The sequence below is a fragment of the Leuciscus leuciscus genome (genome assembly GCF_965113295.1).
Source record: "Leuciscus leuciscus genome assembly, chromosome: 22".
Taxonomy (NCBI): Eukaryota; Metazoa; Chordata; class Actinopteri; order Cypriniformes; family Leuciscidae; genus Leuciscus; species Leuciscus leuciscus.
This window is the reverse complement of record NC_138746.1, coordinates 35,252,189-35,275,766: the sequence shown is the minus strand read 5'-3', so window position 1 is coordinate 35,275,766 and position 23,578 is coordinate 35,252,189. Positions and strand designations below refer to the sequence as shown.

The following is a 23,578-nucleotide window of genomic DNA, read 5'->3' as shown; positions in this document are numbered from 1 at the left end:
GTCAATCATCTTGTCAAAGAAAAAATCCTCCACATTTCATTTAATTTCCTACTTTATCGGAGAGAAATGCAGAAGCACGTTGATCTGCAGTCACAGGTCTTACATGCAGAGATTATTCTCATATTAATACATAATAATGCATTTAAAAGTTAATTGCCAAACGGATCTTTATAAAAGTCCACGTTGTTATTGTTATTGAAATATAACATGTATAACATTAAATGAATATTTTTCTATCAGGTTAAACTTTGATTAGTCACTCAAACCTTTATCATGTTTTGTAGTTTTTTAAACACTTTTTACTCGTGTTTGTAGTTCCTCCTCCAAAGCGCAGTGGGTTGTGGGTAATATTAGCCTTTAGAGTGTGCACGGATCCAAACTTCGAAAATCCACCAGAAATAGAAGACCATCTGGGGACTTTGGCATACTCTCTTCAACATACTATGCTTTGGAAGACACTTCGCGATCACCTCGCTTTTTTTCTTAGCAGTGCAAAAGACACTCAGTTAACTTCCTCTATTTTTGTCATACAGGCAAGTTATATACATCATTCAAAACTATTAAATGTCTACTTTTATTTGTGTACACTCATAATAAAAACAAAATGTTCTGCTTTTTCGTAAAATAAAGAAAATAAACATGATGCATGTTCTGCCATCTCTTTCAGTATGAAGTTCATTCTGAAACGCGTCAGAAAATGAACTGTAACTCAGCAAATAATTGCCACTCATAAGTGAGAGATATGTTTTGGGAAAGCTTGAAGTGTCACATGCAAATAGACCACGTGAAGAAGCGCAAACCTGTAAACGCCCTCATTACCTCAAAACAAAGAATCAAACTTCATCATTCCTTTGCTTTTCATCAGGTTTGGAAGACACGCTGCAAGTTTACACTAGATTTACCTCAGAAGAAGAAGAATGCGATTTGAAGTTAAGATTTTTAAGGTAAGACACACTTTATCACTTATAATAGTTAATAGTACACTTCACATTGTACTAGTTGAACTGATGTCAGACTAAAATGTATGAAATCAACAGAAACATGTTGAAATATCTACTATAGACAGGTAGGCAACCTTTCAGTACTAAATAATTATACATGTAGGACACGAGGATGTTTAAAGCTTGATAATATAAAATAAAGCATGATATAAAAGTAAGGTAGTATGAGTGTTTACACTAACATGATGAATATTATAATGTTTAGACCCGTGTTTACTGTTAAATACTGTGTTCGTGGATATCTATTCAAACGTAGATGCTTATTTAATGAAGCATTGTAAGTTCTGGTCACTCGTGCTGTGCATTTGAAAGTAAAACGCACCAAACATTAGACTAGATTTTTTTACTACAATCTCATTTCATAACGTCATAACGAATGATAACATTTGAAGTAACATATGATAATCCATAATTTATCATTTATCCAAAAAATCCGTCATTTATGGTCATATAAATAAAATAAATACATGATTATAAACTATAGAGGGTCTTCTTTTTTTGTGTACACTCACATTAACATCAAAACCTTGTTTTTATTTTTAAATAAATAAAATAAACAGGGTGCGCTTTCAGCTCACTCTGTCTCCGCAAAAATCTTTCTGAAACAAGTCTGGAAAACTCAGCGAATACTTATCACACAACCATGAAACATGCGTCTAAAGAAAGCTTTAAATTTCTACTTTAAAATAAAACAGTTCACATTCAAAACAAATATTCTCCTGCAATGTAATCTGTATGAAACTAAAGAGAAGTACAGTTTCTCCCGTCTCATCTAATTATCTGTAATTAGTTCACGCCCTCTCGCAGAGCGCGCTATTCATAAGATAATGTGCTGAGGTGATCTATGCAAAATAAGGTAAAAAGCCCCCTGAAATGCTTTAAAACCAGCAAGTTTAATTCACTCACTTTCCTGCGCCGTTGGAAGATGACACACAGCCCTTCAGCTCGTCCTGGATAGCAATGAAGAGTTCACTTTTTCCTCAGAAGAAGAACAGGACTCTGACAATGAACGTTTGTATTTTTGAAGAGCGACTTGATCCAGCCGTGGATATTTCGGATGAGTAAGTCTTTTTAAATTTACTTGCATTAGTTGACAAGCTATTTTGTATAAACGTAGGCTACATATTTTACTGGTTGGACCATTTCCATACTTGTCATTCAGAGTAATTATATTTAAATTGTCTAGGCTATGCTTTATAAAGTAGGAGAGAGGCTTCATGCAGTCTGTTTTCTTTTGTTTTTAATAGTTTTGTTTAAAATAACACATTTCGAGCTTTCTATATATTTCTCTGGTATTTTAGGCAAAGCTTATGAGTTTGGGTTCATTTATGAGGCCTCCAGTTCCTGCTATTTTTAATTCTTATGTTTTAAATACAGGCATTTGGTTGATGAAACAACTATTAAAATTAAGATACAATTAATACAAAACGAAATTCACTTTAAAGAAAGGCTTTATACAAAAAATAAACTTAATGAAATGGTCAAAATCTTCTCTGCCCACTCCATTTGTCTCGCGATTGCGCATGATCTGACTCATGCTTTTCACTTTTCATATAATCAACATAAATGAAATAAAAAAAAAATAATGATTTTATTTAAACCTAAATATGAACTAAATTGTTTTATTTAATTTTAATGACTAGGCTACAACACGTAGGCCAATTAGCCTACAGTACAGAGAAATTAGTTGACAAGCTATTTTAAATAAACGTAGGCTACAGATTTTACTGGTTGGACCATTTCCATACTTTCCATTCAGAGTAATTTATATTTAAATGAAGAGTGCTTGCAAATATCTATTGCAAATGTGTGTATGTGCTGAAATGTGTAAATATGCCCAGCTGATGAATTGCAAATGTGTTAATGTTTGCGTTGTGCTATCTCCGTAATGGCCTATTGACACACAATATATGCCTACAGCACGTGTCTACAATTATTTGCATCAGTTATTCATATAGACTAATGGTAATATACTTTGAAATATTTATGTTATAATAGTTTTCAACTTTTTTAAAAACAGGAATGCTGCATCTCCTTCATCTGCAACTCGGAGGGCGCGCAGCAACACAGTTGAACGTCAGAAAGAGTAAGTACATATTTACCAATGTTTGTGCAATTTTGTTTATATACTTATTACAATATGAGCCTGTATGAGTTTATTTATTTTTGGAGGTTGGTTGATAATGTTACATATTTTTTCTTTGTGCTATCTTATCAGCATGCTAATGCCCATCAGTTGTGCATGTGCTGGAATAGTACTCTATATGATAATAATAGTTTTCAACTTTTTTTGAAAGGAATGATGTAGGTTGCTCACTCTCACCTCTCACTGCAACTCGCACTAAGAGGGCACGCAGCAACACAGACAGAAATCAGAAGGAGTAAGTACATATTTACCCACTATTTTACAGATGTTAGACCAATTTTGTTTATATACTTAGAAATGCTACAAATGTACATGTGCCTGCCTGTGTGGATTGCCAGACACAATTGCAAAACACAATTACCAGACACAATTGCAAAAATTGTGGTGTTATGTATGCACAATATTACAATTAGTGATTGGTAATGTTAGTATAAAAGAGCTTATTTTTGTTGTTTTACCAAAATGCTGACTGTCCATCAGTTATGCATGTGCTGGCATAGTACTTTGTTCAACCTTTATTAATATTAATATTATTATTTTTATAGGAATGTGGTAGCATCACTCTCACCCTCACCTGCAACTCGCACTGGGAGGGCACGCAACAGGTGTCGTTCAGTTTTGAGAACAACTGAAAAGTAAGTACACTTATTCCCTTTCTTTCAGATATTAGTATAATTCTGTTTACATATTCTGGTTTTACATAGTCCATACAAACATTATGTGTCTGTATGGCTTTGCATCTGGCCAATGTTACTTATAATGATTGAAATGCAGTTGTTATATTTTGTGTAATAAACATGCTCACAGTTGTTTGTTTGTTTTACAGCTATAAAGGTGATGGTGATCATCAGACACCTGTTGCAAAGAGGGCCAAGACAAACATTCAGACAAGCAACAAGCAGTCTACTCTGTCATGGAAAACAGAGACTGACATTGATATGGTTCCACAGACTCTGAGATTCCTGCCTGCACGGGAACCTGGACCACAGCTGAGTTTAAAACATTGCAAATTTAAAACATTTAGTTCCTCCTCATAGAGGAATTACAATAAAACAGTGAAAAACAAAACCTTTGAATCTCCTCTTTGTTCAGGCTGCCTCTCTTGATGGCCCATTAGTCATTGGGGGAGTGTCTATGTCACACCCCTGGTCTGAATCTCATTAATATTGATGAGCGATTACCCCTCCCACGCATAAACCTCTTCTGACAAAAAAAACTGTTTTACAATGTTTAAATCAATGTATTGTTTTAAGAGAACGATCAGGCAGGATGAATTTCACATCATTTTGAAGCCAGAACTAGAAACGACAACATACATTAGTCAAGAGTCTTGTGGGCACATATTTAGAATGTGTTTTGTGTTCTTAAAAAAAGAAAGTTGCTGAAATTTTTTTTAAATAACCACGCATAAACATTATTCTCTTAAAAATACAAAGATTTACAAGCATGTTGATCAGATATTATGCTAGCCCTGTTTGTGTTATATAGAGTGAATTTACACTTTTGCCATTAACATGTTTATAAATAACTGAAACAAAACAAATGTCAGAGCATGTCAGAACACCTCCAGGGCCCCAAAAACACCTCAGACCTCAGAGGGTTAATGCAGCCCTACAAGTATATGCCTACAAGGCACAACAAACCTGGTGTTCATTAAATGTATATGTTTGTGAATTTCAAATCACAATTTTAACCAGAAAATCACAGTTAGATTTTCTGCCCCACGTTGTGCATCCCTATAGTTTCTCCTGATATTAGCATGTTCACAGTTGTCTTTTTTAAAAAAAATTTTTTTATACAGGGACCAGATAACACTGATGAGCCCTGCTGACATTCACACAAGTCTCTGTACATGAGCATGGTAAAATGAAGCAAACACCTTGAAAGGTGTGTGACTTTTCCCGTCTCTCTGTTTAGATCAGTGTGCTCAATAATGTGCCTTTTTGTCTTTTGTATCTTAGGACTATGTTGTGCTGTAAATAAAACCAAACAATCAAAAAGCTATTCCTTTTTAAATCTCTCCTCATTCTTTTTTCTGGTTCTCTCACAGTCCCACCTGATAGGGCTATTATGGGAGGGTCTTTGTCTTCCCAGGTGTGAAACACATCAATATTTTGTATGATTCACGCCTCCTCACAGAGAGCTTTCTTACACAAAACATGTCTTACAAATTTTAAATCAATATATTGTTTTATGTGAATGAGTGGGCAGAATGATTTTCACATTGTTTTGAAACAAAAACTGTAGACTACGTGATACAATTTTCAAAAGTCTTGTGAACAAATAGTCAGTATGGGTTTAATGGCCTTATTTCAGTGACTAAAATCTTTTGTTTTTTCACAAACCACGCATAAACGTAATTTTCTCAAAACTACAAACTTTCACATACATGCTGCTCACATATTATTGTAGCAGAGTTTTTGCTAAATACAGTGTAATCAGACACATTTTACAAGTAATAGAAATAAGCAAAAATGTCAGATCATGTCAGAACACCTCCAGGGCCCAGATAGCACCTCAGACCCCAGAGGGTTAATAATAAACCTAGTCTGGGGATGTATCTCAGTGGTAGAGTGCATGCTTTGCATGTATGAGATCCTGAGTTCAATCCCCAGCATCAGCAAGCAATGTTGGTCTTTTAAATCAAAGGCATATCTCACATATACATTGTGCATAAAGAAAATAATATTTAACCCTCTGAGGTCTGAGCTGTTTTCTGGCCCTGGAGGTGTTCTGACATGCTCTGACATTTGTGTTTTTTTCTGTTACTAGTGACATTTTCATGGCTAAAGTCTAATTACACTGTATTCAGCACAAACTCTGCTACAATAATATATCAGCAGCATGTATGTAAAAGTTTATAGTTTTGAGATAATGACATTTATGCGTGGTTTGTGAAAATACAAAAAAAAATTCTCACTGAAATAAGGCCATGAAACCCATACTGATTATTTCTTCACAAGACTTTTGAAAATTGTATGACATAGCCTAGAATATTTGCTCCAAAACTATGTGAAAATCACCCTGACTGCTCATTCAGATAAGACAATATATTGATTTAACATTTCTAAGACGTGTTTTGTGTGACAAAGCCATATGCGAAGAGGCGTGATCATCTCATGAATATGTAAGCTTTTCACACCTGAGAAAGACAAAGACACTCCCCTAACTGCCCTATTAGGAGCGATCAGGCCCTGTCATTCAGAGCAACCTTGCACAAAGAATGAGGAGATTTAAAAAAGAATGGCTTTTAGATTGTTTGGATTTATTTACAACACAACACAATCCAAAAATACAAATGACAAAAGAGCACATTGAAAACAATGATCCAAAGACAGAGACCTTTGTGCCATTCCTAAAAACATTGTACATACCTTTCATTTCCAAGGTGTTTGATTTTCACTTTACCATGTTCATGTACAGAGACTCATGTGAATGTTGAAGTCAGCAGGACTCAGTTGCATCTGGTCCCTGAAAGAAAAAAAAAAGAAAAAACTGTGAACATACTGATATCAAGAGAAACTATAGGGCTGCACGATTTTGGGAATAGATTTTAGATTTTTCTGGTTAAAATGTATTTTTAAAATTCACAGAATACACACACACACGTTTCCAACAATATATAATGAACACCAGGTTTGTTGTGCCTTGTAGGCATAGGCTACGCAGTGCTGCATAAAATAATAATAACAATAAATTAAATCTTCCAAAAGATTTCAAGAACAACTACGCTAGAGAAAAATATATTGATTATCATATGTTACTTCAAATGTTTCCATTCGTTATGATGATATGAAATGAGATAATAGTAAAAACATAAAGCCTAATGTTTGGTGCATTTTTCCTTTCAAACGCAATCGCGCTCCACGTCGGTAAATCCAATGTAAGCTCAGACGTGTCTTCCAAACTCGACGAAAAGCAGAGACTTGTGAAGTGTTTTGGTGTTTTGTGTTTGAGGTAACGAGGGCGTTCGCGTCCCATGTGGAGATTTGCATGTGAATCTCTTTTGCGCGAGTGGGCGTGTCGAATTAAAAAGTAATTAGCAAGCGTTTGAGATACTGGACATCCTGTTGGTTTTATACAAATTACTTAAACAGAGAATATTTGTTTTCAGTTTGAATCCGATCATTTAAAAGTACACACTTAAATGTGTATAAAGGTATATGGCTCATAAATGTGTGAGAAGTATTCGCTGAGTTTTGTTTCAGTTTATAGACGTGCTCAAGAAAAAAAAGTTCACTGCGACGGAGAGGCAGAACGCACACCCTGTTTATTTTCTTTATTTTACAAAAGCACAATGTTTTGATTTGATTGTAAGTGGACACATACAAAAGTAGAAATATCACAGATTATTTTTTTATATTTCTTTTTTCTGTATAACCATAAATGACGGAGTAATTTAAGTTTATGTTGCTGCTGTGTGAAAAAAATCCAGCAAAACGCGTCGGCGCGTTTCTCGACCTCAGAGGGTTAAACATAACCTCCAAATATATCTGCATAAATCCCAGAGTGCTCCGCTGGCAGCCCAAGAAAGCAGGAGATGGCTGATGAGGGTGAAGAGGATTTACAACCTGAACCCTCACAGCCACCCTGCCCCGTGTATGATAAGTTGTGAGTGTTATGGAACGCGCTCAGCGAGGCTTTGCTGCCGTAGGAGCGCATGAGGGAAGAGACCGCTCAAGCAAACTACGCTGATTTTGAGGGGATGCGCAAACACGTGTATGTGTCGATGCCTCAATTGACGAGAGGTTTGCGAACCATCTCACGGTTGATGAGGCATCGGCTCTAAGTGCTCTGGCCCTGCTTTTTAAACAAACATTGCACTTAAATGGCAGGGCATACGCGATGGCGGGTTTGGCTGGTGATGCCTTGCACACAATGGCTGTGCTGCAAGCATACCACGCTGATCTGCTGAAAGATTTGGACTGAGGTCGGGGTCTTTCCCCTGACGCAGTGAAAACGAGCTGCGTCGCACTACAGATTAGCTCTCCGGGCCACCAAACAAACAGCCGCCGCAATCGGACGAACTCGATGGCTGCGATGGTGGCCAGGGATAAGCATCTGTGGTTGAACTTGGATGACATTGGGGAGAAAGAAAGCTTTTCCTCTCGATGCATCAGTGTCGCCTTCTGAACTTTTCGGCACCTCCGTCGAGATGGTGATGGGAAAGTTCTGAGAGGTGAAGGGACGCTTGGCTGCATTAAATCTTGCATAAAACTGTGGTCTGAATCTGCACACTTCCTACACCCCAGGCGCTTCTTGCATCAGCCCTGAGGCTGGACCTGTGATGAGTGATTCCTTCAGTTTGGAACCCTTCTGTAGGTCTGGCGTCAGGTTTGGTAGTAAGTGCGATCTTTCGATCTCTGTATGGTGATAGGTCTCCATTTTATGTCGTTTAGGCCATTGCTCAGCGTTGGTCCTCGTCAGGCCACCTTGATAGCCACCTTATATTAGAGCAGTAGTTCTCCTCTCACTTTTGTGAGTCGTTTTGAGATTATAGCTCTGAACTTCAGACATACAGTATAATATTCGTGTGTCGGCCCTCATGGGGCCGCCTCGGTATCTGGCTTAGGCTGAGTATCTAGGATTTTTGGTGGCGGTCTACTAAGCATTCTCGTCTCAAGCCTCTCAGTATCTGAGTGTAGGTTCCTTAGACCATCAGGAGATTTTTCCTGTAAATCTAGTTTTCCTAGTACTAGCCTCCTCTTACTCAAGAGTCGAGCCTTTTGCATTAAATGCTAGTGGTGTAACAGGGTAGATAGCAGCATAGCAGGCTACCTTAAAAAAAAAAAATTAAAAACACATACTGAGGCCTCCGTTCCCTTGGGTTTAGTAGAGAATATAAAATCTGTCTTGTAAAATTACAAGATATTAGGCCTCGACCCTGATACATCTTTCAGGGTCATGCTGATGGTGCTCCCCTTGTTAGGGTCATTAATTAGAGTAATTTGCTGCCCATTGCTTGTATGTTATCACCCTTCACCACTGTAACGACTGCGAGTATGTACCAAACACAGACTAATCTTCTTCCAGAAGATTAATTCAAACTCTCTGCTTCTCGCGAATGAAGGGGGAAGATTTGTTCAGAACGTCTCATGATAATCATCAATCTTGCCATCGGGTCTGGCATCACCGGTCTGACTATTTAGAAGAGCCCCCAGCACTAACGAAATAACTGGTCAATGCTAGCTTTGTTGCCGAATACTGATTGGTTAACCCTCTGAGGTCGAGAAACGCGCCGACGCGTTTTGCTGGATTTTTTTCACATAGCAGCAACATAAACTTAAATTACTCCGTCATTTATGGTTATACAGAAAAAAGAAATATAAAAAAATAATCTGTGATATTTCTACTTTTGTATGTGTCCACTTACAATCAAATCAAAACATTGTGCTTTTGTAAAATAAAGAAAATAAACAGGGTGTGCGTTCTGCCTCTCCGTCGCAGTGAACTTTTTTGTCTTGAGCACGTCTATAAACTGAAACAAAACTCAGCGAATACTTCTCACACATTTATGAGCCATATACCTTTATACACATTTAAGTGTGTACTTTTAAATGATCGGATTCAAACTGAAAACAAATATTCTCTGTTTAAGTAATTTGTATAAAACCAACAGGATGTCCAGTATCTCAAACGCTTGCTAATTACTTTTTAATTCGACACGCCCACTCGCGCAAAAGAGATTCACATGCAAATCTCCACATGGAACGCGAACGCCCTCGTTACCTCAAACACAAAACACCAAAACACTTCACAAGTCTCTGCTTTTCGTCGAGTTTGGAAGACACGTCTGAGCTTACATTGGATTTACCGACGTGGAGCGCGATTGCGTTTGAAAGGAAAAATGCACCAAACAATAGGCTTTATGTTTTTACTATTATCTCATTTCATATCATCATAACAAATGGATACATTTGAAGTAACATATGATAATCAATATATTTTTCTCTAGCGTAGTTGTTCTTGAAATCTTTTGGAAGATTTAATTTATTGTTATTATTATTTTATGCAGCACTGCGTAGCCTATGCCTACAAGGCACAACAAACCTGGTGTTCATTATATATTGTTGGAAACGTGTGTGTGTGTATTCTGTGAATTTTAAAAATAAATTTTAACCAGAAAAATCTAAAATCTATTCCCAAAATCGTGCAGCCCTATAGTTTCTCTTGATATCAGTATGTTCACAGTTTTTTCTTTTTTTTTTTCTTTCAGGGACCAGATGCAACTGAGTCCTGCTGACTTCAACATTCACATGAGTCTCTCTACATGAACATGGTAAAGTGAAAATCTACTTTTAAAGGTATGTACAATGTTTTTAGGAATGGCACAAAGGTCTCTGTCTTTGGATCATTGTTTTCAATGTGCTCTTTTGTCATTTGTATTTTTGGATTGTGTTGTAAATAAATCCAAACAATCTAAAAGCCATTCTTTTTTAAATCTCCTCATTCTTTGTGCAAGGTTGCTCTGAATGACAGGCCCTGATAGCTCCTAATAGGGCAGTTAGGGGAGTGTCTTTGTCTTTCTCAGGTATGAAAAGCTTACATATTCATGAGATGATCACGCCTCTTCGCATATGGCTTTGTCACACAAAACACGTCTTAGAAATTTTAAATCAATATATTGTCTTATCTGAATGAGCAGTCAGGGTGATTTTCACATAGTTTTGGAGCAAATATTCTAGGCTATGTCATACAATTTTCAAAAGTCTTGTGAAGAAATAATCAGTATGGGTTTCATGGCCTTATTTCAGTGAGAATTTTTTTTTTGTATTTTCACAAACCACGCATAAATGTCATTATCTCAAAACTACAAACTTTTACATACATGCTGCTGATATATTATTGTAGCAGAGTTTGTGCTGAATACAGTGTAATTAGACTTTAGCCATGAAAATGTCACTAGTAACAGAAAAAAACACAAATGTCAGAGCATGTCAGAACACCTCCAGAGCCCAGAAAACAGCTCAGACCTCAGAGGGTTAAGAGAAAGACAGAGACCAAGGTCCCACACAGAGTCCTCACATTCCAGGCTCAAATCACCCATCTCGGCTCCTGCCAGTCTACCTAACCAACGAAAACCCCCAGCTAAGTACTTTTATGAGCCCAACTAAAGGAAGAACTTGTCAATGTGAGGGGGTTTTTAAAAGAATGATTGGTTCAGAGATGGCACAACTCAGTGCTCTGTCGAGACATCAGCAGATGTTGCTGGACCCCACAACATTCCTGACCCCTCCCCCGGTAGGACCTCTGAAGGACCAAACCAGAGTTCTCTTCTCTTTAAACCAGAGAACTGAGATTTTGCCTATAACTATACATAACATCATTCAAGAACAATTTTCAATGGACTTGGAATCAAACATCATGCAACTACATCATTTTATGTTGTTTCTACAATATCTGTGTGTATCTATGTGTGTCATGCTTCCTGTCAGCGTGATCGTATGTTCTTAATTCAAAAGATGGCTTGATTGAAATCTGTGTAAAATGTTTCGTATTCTTATAATAGTAATGATGTCTAAACTGTGGCCTCTGTACTCTCTGCTAGAGCTTGGAGACTAAGGAGATCCCAGATAATGCATGATTTACGATGAGACAAATAAAGCCAGTGTCTAATTGGTCCGATCTCTTCAGGAGGTGGGACAAACTTTTGAGTTTAAAATCTTAGACCCGAAACAAAGCTCGCTCTCTTTCTCTGCGTGCTCTTAGAAAAAAGCAACAATGTTGAGAGCAGAACAAAAATGCAGCGGGAGATGAAGATCTAAGACAGACAAGTAACCATGTAGACGCAAAGAGACAACGAACCCAAATTAAGATCAGAAGAACGGGTTCAACAGCTTTATTCAAGCCATCTTACTACTCTCGTCTCAATTTTCTTTCTTTTCTGAGTTTTCCTTTTTCTTTTCCGATTGAAAGTCTCGGTTTTAAGTTAAGTTTTGCTGCAAAGTTTCAGTCCACGATTCAACACCACGTGATTGGCCGCCCCAGACATCTATTCAAGCACGAGGACACCAACCAACGGACCTGGGAAACCCCTTTCACATAACGAACTTCGAAGGGAATCCCCAAAGCAAAAGACAAGCAAGTAACCTCCAAGCTAAAAGCTGAACTGGTGTATTGATATAAATTTAATAACCTGTCTAAGAAACGATAGAAGGGTTAATTAATGATTGATGGTTCGTTCAGGTCATGTCTTATAAGTGCATATAGAATCTTGAGATTTCATCATCTCACTCATCATCTCACTCTTTCCTCACTCTCTTCCATTCTGCAACTCGTATGAATGTGTGTGTGCGTGTGTTTGTGTTAGATATTAGTTTTATGTGTTAGAATAATCAATAAAGTCTTGTTTGTATTTTAAAGAGAAGTGTTATTTGTGTTATGTGCTTACGAATTTATTGTCTTGAACTTCGATCTAAGTTACCTATGCGGTTACCCTTTAGGTCACTTGATGGAGTTTTTCGGTTCCTTGCCACTGTTGCCTTTGGCTTGCTCAGTTGGGGATATTTTGGGGATATTTAATTTTATTTTATCAATTAATAAATTCCTCTTGAAACAAACGTTGTTGTATTATTTTAATTTAATACTGTGAAGCTGCTTTGATACAATCTGTATTGTGAAAAGCGCTATACAAATAAACTTGACTTGACTTGACTTGACCCTTGATTTAGGCTATTTCTTTATTTACTGTTAGCTGGGGATTATTCTTTCTTGGCCAGAAAGATATTATATTTCCTAGAGTTAATAATTGTTTATGCTTTCTGTTCCTTGGATGAACTGATAAAATTATCATACTATTGATTCTGCTACAGTAAATTCTGAAAATAATTTAATCATTAATTATTGATCATAATCCGTTATGAATAATAATTAATTATATTTATACGTGGGCGTATAAACGCTACACCACCCAGGCTCAGGTAGAGACAGATTAGGGACTCCCTCCCACTTGGGATGGTTGAGTACGCTCCCTTAGAGCCAAAGCACTGCCCGGGCTGACGCCTGTGACTTTCAAAGCTGTAGGCCTTACAGTAGGCCTCCTCGATACTCCGGTAGCGTAAGATTGTACTCTACTTGCTTTAACCCTCTGGGGTCTGAGGTGTTTTCTGGGCCCTGGAGGTGTTCTGACATGCTCTGACATTTGTGATTATTTCTGTTACTTGTGACATTTTCATGGCTAAATTCTGATTACAATCAAGCGTAGCATTAGTTCTGGCAGGTCACGTTAGTCAAGCTCGCATCAGCTGACCCTCAGCTGATCCACATCTACCAATAGTAATACAACACCATATACATATATAAGCTCCTTCAGTATTATCAGCAGCAGCTATCGCGTTTCTCAGGACCTAATTAAATGGCGAAATTCGGCAGGCAAACAACATCATCTCACAAGGAATCGTACAATCGGGAATTTAGCAAGAGGAATTTGTTCCCCAAAAGGATTTCACCTCAGATTCATCTTAAACTTGAACACGAGATTTGCCGCATTGATCATAAGTTGCCTGATTTGGAAGTGACCTCAGTCTGCATTGCTGCTCGCATCGCTGCATTATTGACACACGACTCGACGTGATTCCTTCTCCATTCATACTGAAAGTCTTCACAAAGCTAAGCTAAGTCCTTTTAATGCTCATTGTTAAAAATCTATCAGGGTTTTGGCAACATGCTTGTTGCTAATGCTATACGTGTGGCTTGGGCTAATCTAACTTAGTCGTTTTCATTAAAATGCTCTTGCTAGGCTTATGCGATCATATTGGCTATGTGCGTTACTATGTGTTGTCATTGGCAACTGATCGCGTTGCACACGCTGTGCTTTTAGCGCTATGCAGCACAGATTCAAGCAGCTGCTTGATATGAATGAACAATTCATGGTGCAAACGCAAATATTCTGCTGTGGCACAGCTTTAAAAAAGAAGATAAACAGTCACAATTCAGTTGAGTCACTTCGGACACGCTTGGTCTAAACACGTCTTTCTTAAAGCTACAGTGTATTGTATACCGTGCTTTCATTTTAATGCATTGTTTTTTTTTTTTAAGGGCTTGCATCTTTATAGGCTGAAATTCAACATGGTGGTATATTTAAGATGTGTATATGTAAAAAAAATAAAAAATAAATAAAAACTTTTATTGAAACACTGCTTGTTCTAAGGCTATCTAGTGGCTATTTAAAAACTGCTTGCTTTAAAAAATGTTAGTTGCTATTGAAACCATGGTTATTTTATTTTTAAGGTATTTAGCCCAGTCGTTATTTGGAACATGGCTGTGTTTTAGGCTTAGGGGAGAGCGGGGCACAACCTAACGCTTTTTGACTTTCTCAGTTTGTGTAAATCTACTTATGGTTCAGAGTATTTATTTTTTCCCACATTAATTTCCCACATGTCTAGTACAATTATGTGGTTTTGTTTTATTAATACAGTATATACTTTTTTCTTGACATACCCCGAAAAAATGGAAGTGAAATGTGACAACATGCCCCATAGGTGGGGTACATTGTAACATGTGTGGGGCACATTGTAACATAACATATGACCAGTGGTGTAGTGGTAAAAAAAGAGGTGGGTAAACTATCAATTCTGGTGGACCACAACTTGATCACCCGGTAAGGTGGGCCACTGCCTACCGGTGTATGTGTATCCTGATGACATCGCTATAGGCTATCATTTGATGGTACTACCAAGGGTATCACTGGTTGTTCCCTCATCATAGGTCACAAAATCACTATTCAATTCATACATTAATCGAAGTTCTTGTTAAAGAGACTCAAGAAGGAATAATATGGTTGAAATCTATAAAGTTGACTAAATGACAAAACAGAGAGAACAAAAATATTTAAGAGAGCTAGAGAGGGAGGCTTATACCCAGGGCTTCCAATGCAATGCACTTGAACATAATGATAGGGATTTGGGGTTATTTTCATAGTCGATTAATCTGTTGAATATTTCCTCGATTAATTGATTAGTTGTTTGGTCTATCAGAAAAATGTGGATCAGTGTTTCCATGTAGAGGGAAAAGTCTTTAACCTGGTGCAGGCTTGATTCCCTCTGAATGTCTTGTACAGTTGGGTTTTGACATGCTCATTACATTAAACCAGCTGCATGTAATGAATTGTTTAATAATAAAAAAAATAAAAAAACTTTTTGCCAAGTTTTAATGATTTTCTGTTGCGGCTGCGATCAAGTTTAATTCTCGCGCAGCTTGTATAGTAACGAGCGTGTGTTTTCTGCTCCGTGTGTGCCGTTCTCTTTGTTCCGTGTGTGTGTGTGTGTGTGTGTGTGTGTGTGTTGGCGCGCTGCGCTCTCTGCTCAACGTTCTGCTATGTCATTAACGGCCCAAATGCTCGAATCATGTACCGATCGGCGATCACGCACTAGAAAAGCAAAGTCCGCTCAAATAACGTGAAATTTAGAGGTGGATAAACGCAATTTGAGGTGGATAAGCGCACTTTGGAGGTGGGCAAACGCTATTTCTGAATTTTGGGAGGTGCGTAAACGGCGTTTACGTGCGTTTAGCCTCCACTACATCCCTGCATATGACAGCTTAAAATGTTATCTGATCTAATAAAAAATATATACAAAACAAACTAAAATATTTTCTAAATAAAATACAATTAAAAAACGTTTTCATATAAAATAATGGCAATTTTTAATAATTAAATATAAACACATTTTTGAGTTTTGACTACGAACACGTGAAAACACAGCTATACAACATAGTTCAAAACAAATAAATAATTAGTAATTTCTGGACATTGTCTCTCAGTCTTTATTCACCTTTTTCTCACGTTTTCCCAATAAAATTAATAAAAGTATAGAATATAATAGCATATTTCTAATAGGGGCACATTGTAACGCAGTGTTACAACATGCCCTGCCTGCACAAATGGGATTTAAACCCTGCTAGTGTCTTCTGCTAGTTAGCGAAGCATTAAATAACTATCTCAACTGTTAAATAACATATTGGAGATTAAAATAATATCAGATTTGTCTTATTTTAAATAAACACAAAAAAATAGAGATGAAAAATTAACTTAAAGGGACTATGTGTAGCTTTTTAGGTATTTTATTATCTAAAATCAATATTTTTATTCATAAATATGCCCTCAATGGTGTACAAATACCTATGCCAATGATCAGACTAATCCTCGTAAACGAAGAATTTATTATCTTTATATACATGGGACGGGTAAGTCCACGGAGGCTTCCATGTAGTTCCGCCATCTTGAAAAACTATAATAGCAGAGAGGGACAAAAAGTACTAGGCCAACGCGTTTCCACAACGCGTTTTCGTTCAGAACCAGCGTCACGTGACTGAAGCCAGCAGAAGCGGAGGAGCAGAGCAGTGAGAGGCGCTTGTCACTGCACCGGCAAGTTTAAAAGGCTGCACTGCACGGTTATTTATACACCGTTCATTCATACATATGCTGAGTCACAGGATGAGGAGTCCTCGTCGTCGAAAAAGTTCAAAATAGACCGTAAAAGGAAACGTGACCGGAGATTACAAAAACAAGGGTTAATGTCGGGATAGCTAACGCAGGAGAAAGCTTTCAAAAGAGACGCTGAAGTTTCCTGCTTTCTTCTCGACAGGTAAGTCAATGTTACAGCCTTAATTACAAGCTTTTTTTTCATTGCTTGGTTGTGTACTTCATCGCGAAGCAAAGAGGACATGGAGACTGACAGAATAGACAGAGCAGGTTACTTATGATATAAAAAAATCTCAGCTCTCAGATTCTGTCACTTTTATTACGAAATTCAAACAATATATACTGTTTTTGGCGCTTGTAAATGTGACGCGAGTCACGACGGATCCCTAGCGGCACGTGAACCGATCATCTCTAGCTAGTAAATAAACACAAATGAACAATGTTGAAAGATACAGTACAACTTACCGAAATGTATATTCCTCATACATTATATCGACCAATCAATCAAACAAATGGTAAACAGCTGGAGAACAATTATGTATGTCACAACATTTACCTCAGGAAAGCCATTTAATGACCATAATAAAGGCTAGCAGTTAGTTGGCTAGAAAAAAAGAGCTATAAAGAGTATTTTGCTAAATATGTGTACTATATTACATATTTATTATATTTGTATTTATATCATTAAATAAAGTTATTATAATAATAAAAAAACGCATTATGTATCTTTCTGTATGTTTACAGCATTAGGTGAGTTGTTTTTTTCTTGAGAAAAATTAATGCCTATCTTGTGTAGATATCCCCCCCACCCCCCCCGCTCCTCCATAAATCTCACTCCAAGCAAAACTCAAAAGTTGGCAGCTATGTTATATAGACAGTAGAACATTTATAGTTAAAAGTTAAACAGACTCTTTGATGAATAGCAGCTATTGAGTAAAGTAACGATAGAGAAGGCTCTGATGATGATGATATCTAACAATGCACGTACTTCAAAAAATATAACGAGTAAAGAAGGCATTACTAGTAATAACCATAGTTAATGTTTTTCACAGTCAGTAATTGATAACTAACAATCTTTTTTTCGTTGTTTCAAGTTTCAGTTTCACCAAGAAAAACTTGAAGTGCTATTATAAGACATCCTGTCATAGCTTTTTGGTACATAACAGCTACCGTAGATGCAACGCGCATTTGAAAAAGTGAGGCGCTGGAGAGCATTATTCATTTGAATGCAAAATACAATTTCACCACTAGATGGGAGAAATTCCTACACAGAGTCCCTTTAAGTAAGAAATTTACTTTTGCTATGGTTTAATAAATGTCTATGGATATCTTCCAAAAAAAAAAAAATGTTGGCGGAATTTTTTTTTCTATATAGTGTTGATATGGCAACTAGTAAATACACAAAGTTTCGTCATCCAAGCATGTGCGGAAGTATTTAAAACAAGCGTGTTACAACTAGCCCCGTGTTAGGTTGTGCCCCGCGCTCCCCTATACCTGGTGTCATTGTCACATGCTGTGCTACATTTTTCAGGTATCAGTAATATCAGGCCCGGACTGGCCATCGGGAGCACCGGGAGAATTCCCGGTGGCCTGGCGACTAATTTGGCCTGCTGCCAGCCAGAGTTTTTTTTATTTTATTTTTTTTTATGTATTATTATATTAAAAAATATATACTACTACCTTTACCAGTGATCATTTTCGAATTCGTCATTCATAAAAAATATTATTATAAAATGAAATCATGAATCTGTTAGTCTTGACTGGCAAGGCTACGATTTAAGCCTCAGCCAAACGGTTAAACAGAAAATGCGAGCAGCACTCGGGTATGGAGAGAAAACAGCCAGGTGGAGCAGAGAGGGAAAGGACAACAAAAAAGAAAGCACTCAGAGAACATGCATCAAAATGTTGCAAAATGAATGACCTGTTCAGGGCTTCAAGTACAGGTCAGTTTCATCTGTAAATACTGTACTTTTTTCTTCGTTAACTTAGTATTGAAATGCTAGCAAATGTTAGCAGTAGCGCCCATATTAGTCACTCAAAATACTGTATGCTCAAGGAGATTAATATTATTTAGTATAAAGTTACATTAGTAATTTAGCAGACAAATATTAACATTTATGTGGTACTGGGAGCAGGGAGACAGGAGTGATAGTGCAGACATCAACAAAAAATAATGCAATAACATTTTATTAGACAATTTAGAAAATTATGTCTACCCATTTATGACACTAGTACTCCACTTAACTTAGTGTATGAGGCTGATGATACTGGTGGAAGGGAGAGACAGAGAGATATTAGCGAAAATGAAGAGAAGGAAAAGGGAAGCGAGGATACTGTTCAAGAGAAAGCCTTTCATTATTTTACACGGCCCCAGCCTATAGGATTTAGACCAATAAATGTAATTTAGGAAAAAATAGGGTTGTCCGTGTTTCTAAATTTTATTTGGGTCCATGGGATGGCCTGGATGGGTGTGGGATTTCCCGGCCTGAAATTGTGTCCCAGTCCGGCCCTGAGTAATATGCTGTCATTTCAGCAACATTGCTATCAGTACTGTATGGTGGTTGCTAGTGCAATGTTATCGAATATAGGCCTATGCTTTGTAACAACAATGACTTTGTGTTGGGGAATTAATTAGCTCAAATTAGCGGTAATATTCATCAATGTGAATATGCATCTGTTGCTTTCATAAATTAATTTATTCAAAATAGGGAATAGGTCAAAACCTCGGCTTGTATCAGCGATTACACAATTACTTGTAATAATCACTGATAGAGACGGGTAGAATTTACTCAATTTGGGGGAATTTGAGGTAGAAGTTGAAGAATGTTCATTTATCATGCAGACTGGCCGTCCGGCGGACAGAGTGTATAATTTATGAACAGAAATCGGGCGTCTTTAACACTGATAGATAACACTTTCTTGTGGCCACAAAGAAGATAATTATCTTCGTGTTTTAGACAATTTTAGGTTTCTTTTAAGAATAAAACCAATCGTAGAGCTTATAAGGTAAAATCTGCACTCATCAGGGACTCAGAATTTGAAACAAACAGGCAAACTTAATTCAAATGATTTAACAAAGTTTATTTAAACAAGCTAGCGATTACACAATTACTTTAAATCACGCATGAATAAAAATGCATAAACAAAACAAGCAATATAACGATCGTAATACAGAAATACAACAAAATAAAAAGGTTTGAGAGAGAGATTGGGAGAGAGAGAGAGAGAGAGAGAAACTCAGCGAGAGGAAACTAATAGTTGAGATACGAATGATTTTAGGTGTGTGTGTGAGATGTGGAGATGGTAGCGTTTGTAAGGTGGGTGTGTCAGCGGCTCCGTGAGCACGTGGTAGTGTGTTTGTCTCGGCACACGTGGGTGAGAGTATGTGTGTGTGTGAAGGTGTATGTTTGTGTGTGTGAAAGAGAATTTAGAGAGAGAGATAGAAACAGTTTAGTCATACACCACAAAACCCCAACGTTTCTCAGTAATATTGCAAATTTAAAAGATCTACGTTACTCTGTTTGGAAGATCGGCCTTCTGTGCATGTGTTCGTCTGTGTTGGATATAAAGGCACCTGGATCACGTGGTCACAGCGTTCTGGTTGCTATGGCGACTTGAAGCGAGCGAAGACTCAGCAAAGATTATCTTAGCCTTAAGTTGGTTTCGTGGGTTGGTTTCAGAAGACTATACTGAAGTAATAGTAGTTCTACGAAAAGACTTGGAAATAAAAGGAAAATAAAAGCGAGCGAAACTTCCTTGAGGGAAGGAGGCGTGTCGTCTTTCTCTCTCTGGCGGACTGCAATGAGAGGAGAGGGGCGCGCAATTTTAAAGGGCTAAACTCACGCCTCCCTCACGTACGTGGGCCAATCGTCTTTAACAACGTATGGGCCCACCTCCTGACGTTTCGAGGTCTATACGCTCCCCTTTCCGCTGGGTTTTGAAACGATGAATTCGTCCCTAACTTAATAACACTGGTATTTAATAAAACAATGCATTCTCTGATATTTTGTGTTAAAGATTCAGCATCGTTGGGGTTTGTGGAACACGGCAATACCGCGAATGACAGTTCTAATATCTAAAATCAAGGAGGTACATCATTTCTTGTAATTGTGGGCACCACAGAGTGATTACAGGCCAATAAACTACATAGGCATAATATTTGGGACAGGGGATCATACACATCACGAAAATACATTTAAAATATTTTATACAAGGATTTTGGATCACACGTGGTGGGGCCTGCGTGTGTTTCTGTGTGTGTGTGTGTGTGGTGTCACACAGAGTTCACACCACGCGTTGAACTTTTGGCTTTCCGAGCCGGGGAGGGTGAGGGTGTAAATGTGTGTACGTGCGTTTTCCACTCGCATGGCTTTTGGTTAGACACTGTCTTGTTTGTTCTGAGGTGTAAATCAGTGTTTGGGTGTAAATCAGTGTCTTAAGGAACCCACAGGGGATTTGCGAAATTGCCGACATTGCGGCGCCTTGCCCCTCATGACTTCCCGTGGAGTAGTAAACTTCGTGTTTTGCTGATTCAAGACAAGAGAGCGTATTCAAATGGCAGTCAATGAGTAACTGAGATGACAAAACCATCTGTTGTTTGTAGACAGTAGAGGAAGGACAGAGCCTGTTTGTTGATTGGAAAGTCAGTAAGTTAATCATGTAAATTCTTGCTATCAAGGAGAACAGGGGTCTTTGTGTTCTGTGAAGATCCCAGTAAGTTAATTCGATCAAGGAGAGCTGGCATTCTGACCCGTCTTTACGTTACATTCCCCCCCTTGATGAGTTGGCGGGGCGTGTATGGGCCTGGTCGACTCATCACGGTAACAATGGTCAGATGGCAGGTCAGGGATGTGAGGAGGCTGCAAAGGGGTTGTCAAGACTGGGGTTAAGTTCGATGAGGTCTTCAGCATTCTCTGGTGAGGTGTCGTCCTTCCGAGGGTTTCTCCGGAAGCCTACGGAGACTGCCTCTGTGAGCTTGGCTGTGGAGGTTCGAATTGCGTTGATCCTTCTGTACAGGATATAGGCCAAACCCAAAGCTAGGGCGTGTCCGAGGATGCTGGTAATGCACAGTGCGGTATCAGCGGCTGTCCATGTTTGTACCACAGGTGAAGTGTTCAGAATGGGTAGTCGAGACAATGCTTGAAGGGCTGAGTCCAGGGGAGCTATGTCGATAACTTGTGGCCCCCCTTTTGCAATCCAATCTTCCAGTTCGGGATCTAGAGTGAAATTGCGGTTCTTGAAGAAAGACGGAATTTCTAGCTCGGCTTGGTACTCTTCACTTGGGAGGTGGTACAAGGCCAGGTCATCTAGGTGGAGGATGGCTCCTCGTGGGACTTGAATCCACATGCTTTGGTTGAGCAGGTTGACACGTGTAGCAGTGTCGTGTTGGTCATAGGTCAGGGTCGCTGACCGTACTGGAGTGTTCACGAGCCATCGGTTTCCTACAATCTCAGCTTGCGTCTCGGTGACCTGGTTGCGAGGTTTCGCATCAGCCGGACAACGTGCGTCGTTGGCTAGTTGTTGGAGGCCGCAGATCCCATCAGTGTTATCTCTGAGGAAAGGTTTGCTGGGGCAGAGATAGTGAATGTCTTTCGTGCGGGTGCACATGTGTAGGTTAGGTGCTAGGTACAGTTGTGGGTCGCTGTCGTGATAGGCTACCACGTCTGGAGTCCGTACTTTAAACTGAGTGTCCCGTTGCCAGAATCCGATGTTGACAATGTCTTTAAGACGGTAGATTCGGCTTGATTCGATGATTGGCAGATTGAGGAGGAAGCCAACCTCCCGCTGTGCCGGGTCAACGTACAGTGGAATGGCGCTACCTAAAGAGTAGGCGAGATGGGTTTGTATCGGGTCCGTGGGTGCGGTGGTGGCGGAAGCCAGCACGGTTTGTACGAGACTCAGGGGTATTAGGTAAGGCGGGATCCTTCCCATGGCTAGGTTGTCCATGGAGGAGCCCACTTCTCTGAGCATGTCGGACATCAATGCGGTGACCAGCTGAGTTTGGGCAAAGTCATTCTGGAAGACTGTGAACATCTGTTTCATGGAGTTCACAGTTTGGTTCAACATGACGCTATGTGTGTTAAGGATGGTGACTGTACCTCTCAGTGTCTTGCCTATGGTGGTTAGGGATGCGCTTTGTGTGGTGAGTTGGTCTTTCAGTTGTGGGAGTTCCGTCTGGATTTCTGTTACATGTCTTCGTACCGTGGCGATGTTCACGGCGTTGACACTGGACATGCCAATGTTGAACAACATGCCGACAGCAGCGGCTGCTCCGAGCAGAGCTCCTAGGAACCTTTTGGACCGTCTGTTGTGTCCACTCAGTTCGGCCTGGGTGAGAGTCACCTTTTCAAGTTGGTTCAGCATGTGTACGATGTCAGCTTCAGCATGGTCCAGGGCTGTTTCCGTCCATCTGGCACCGGCCCAACTGTATTGAGCGATGGCCCTCGGGTAGTGTGCGCGGTAGACGTTTCGGGGGTCGAGTCGCACGTACACTTTCTGTGTGTGTGTGCGGCAATTTGTGATAAGCAGTCCAGGCTGCTCTCTCAACACGATTCCCGAGGCTGGCCCCGGTGAGATGACATCGGGTGGTGGCTGGCCTCTGGTCGACTGAAAGCACATGATGGCAATCCACAGCAGCATCCTGTTACAGGCAAGAGAGAGAGAGGTGTGGATGAAAAGGGGAAAGAAAGAAGGCACAGATCAGCAAGGGTTGTCCCGGGGGGATGGGACAGTCTTCTTTCCTGTAGGGGCGACGGTTGAGTTTAGCTTGTATTGGCCTCTTCTTGTCTTTCCCTACTACGGGCCACATATCTTCTAATTTGATTGCGGTGGACCCATTTGAGAACGGGTTCTCTTGGTCCCCGTTTAAGCTGGATCTGGTATGCTACAGGAGAGAGTTTGTTCACAATTTCATGTGGTCCAGTCCAGTGAGGCAGAAACTTTTTTGACAGTTGCTTGGGTGGCAAGGCGAAACTGTAGTACAGGACTTTATCGCCCACACTGAGTTCTTGG

The 23,578-nt window shown here is 39.0% G+C and overlaps 1 protein-coding gene across 1 annotated transcript; it reads left to right on the top strand.

Annotated features, from left to right (window-relative positions):
* The first annotated feature begins 1,433 nt into the window (after positions 1-1,433).
* Positions 1,434-4,215, top strand: LOC309486472 (uncharacterized protein). The gene is made up of 5 exons (XM_082153795.1): positions 1,434-2,062; positions 3,022-3,087; positions 3,299-3,382; positions 3,693-3,782; positions 3,974-4,215. The coding sequence occupies exons 1-5, from the start codon at positions 1,962-1,964 to the stop codon at positions 4,182-4,184; spliced, it is 552 nt and encodes a 183-aa protein (XP_082009921.1). The 5' UTR covers positions 1,434-1,961; the 3' UTR covers positions 4,185-4,215.
* The last annotated feature ends 19,363 nt before the right edge of the window (positions 4,216-23,578 follow it).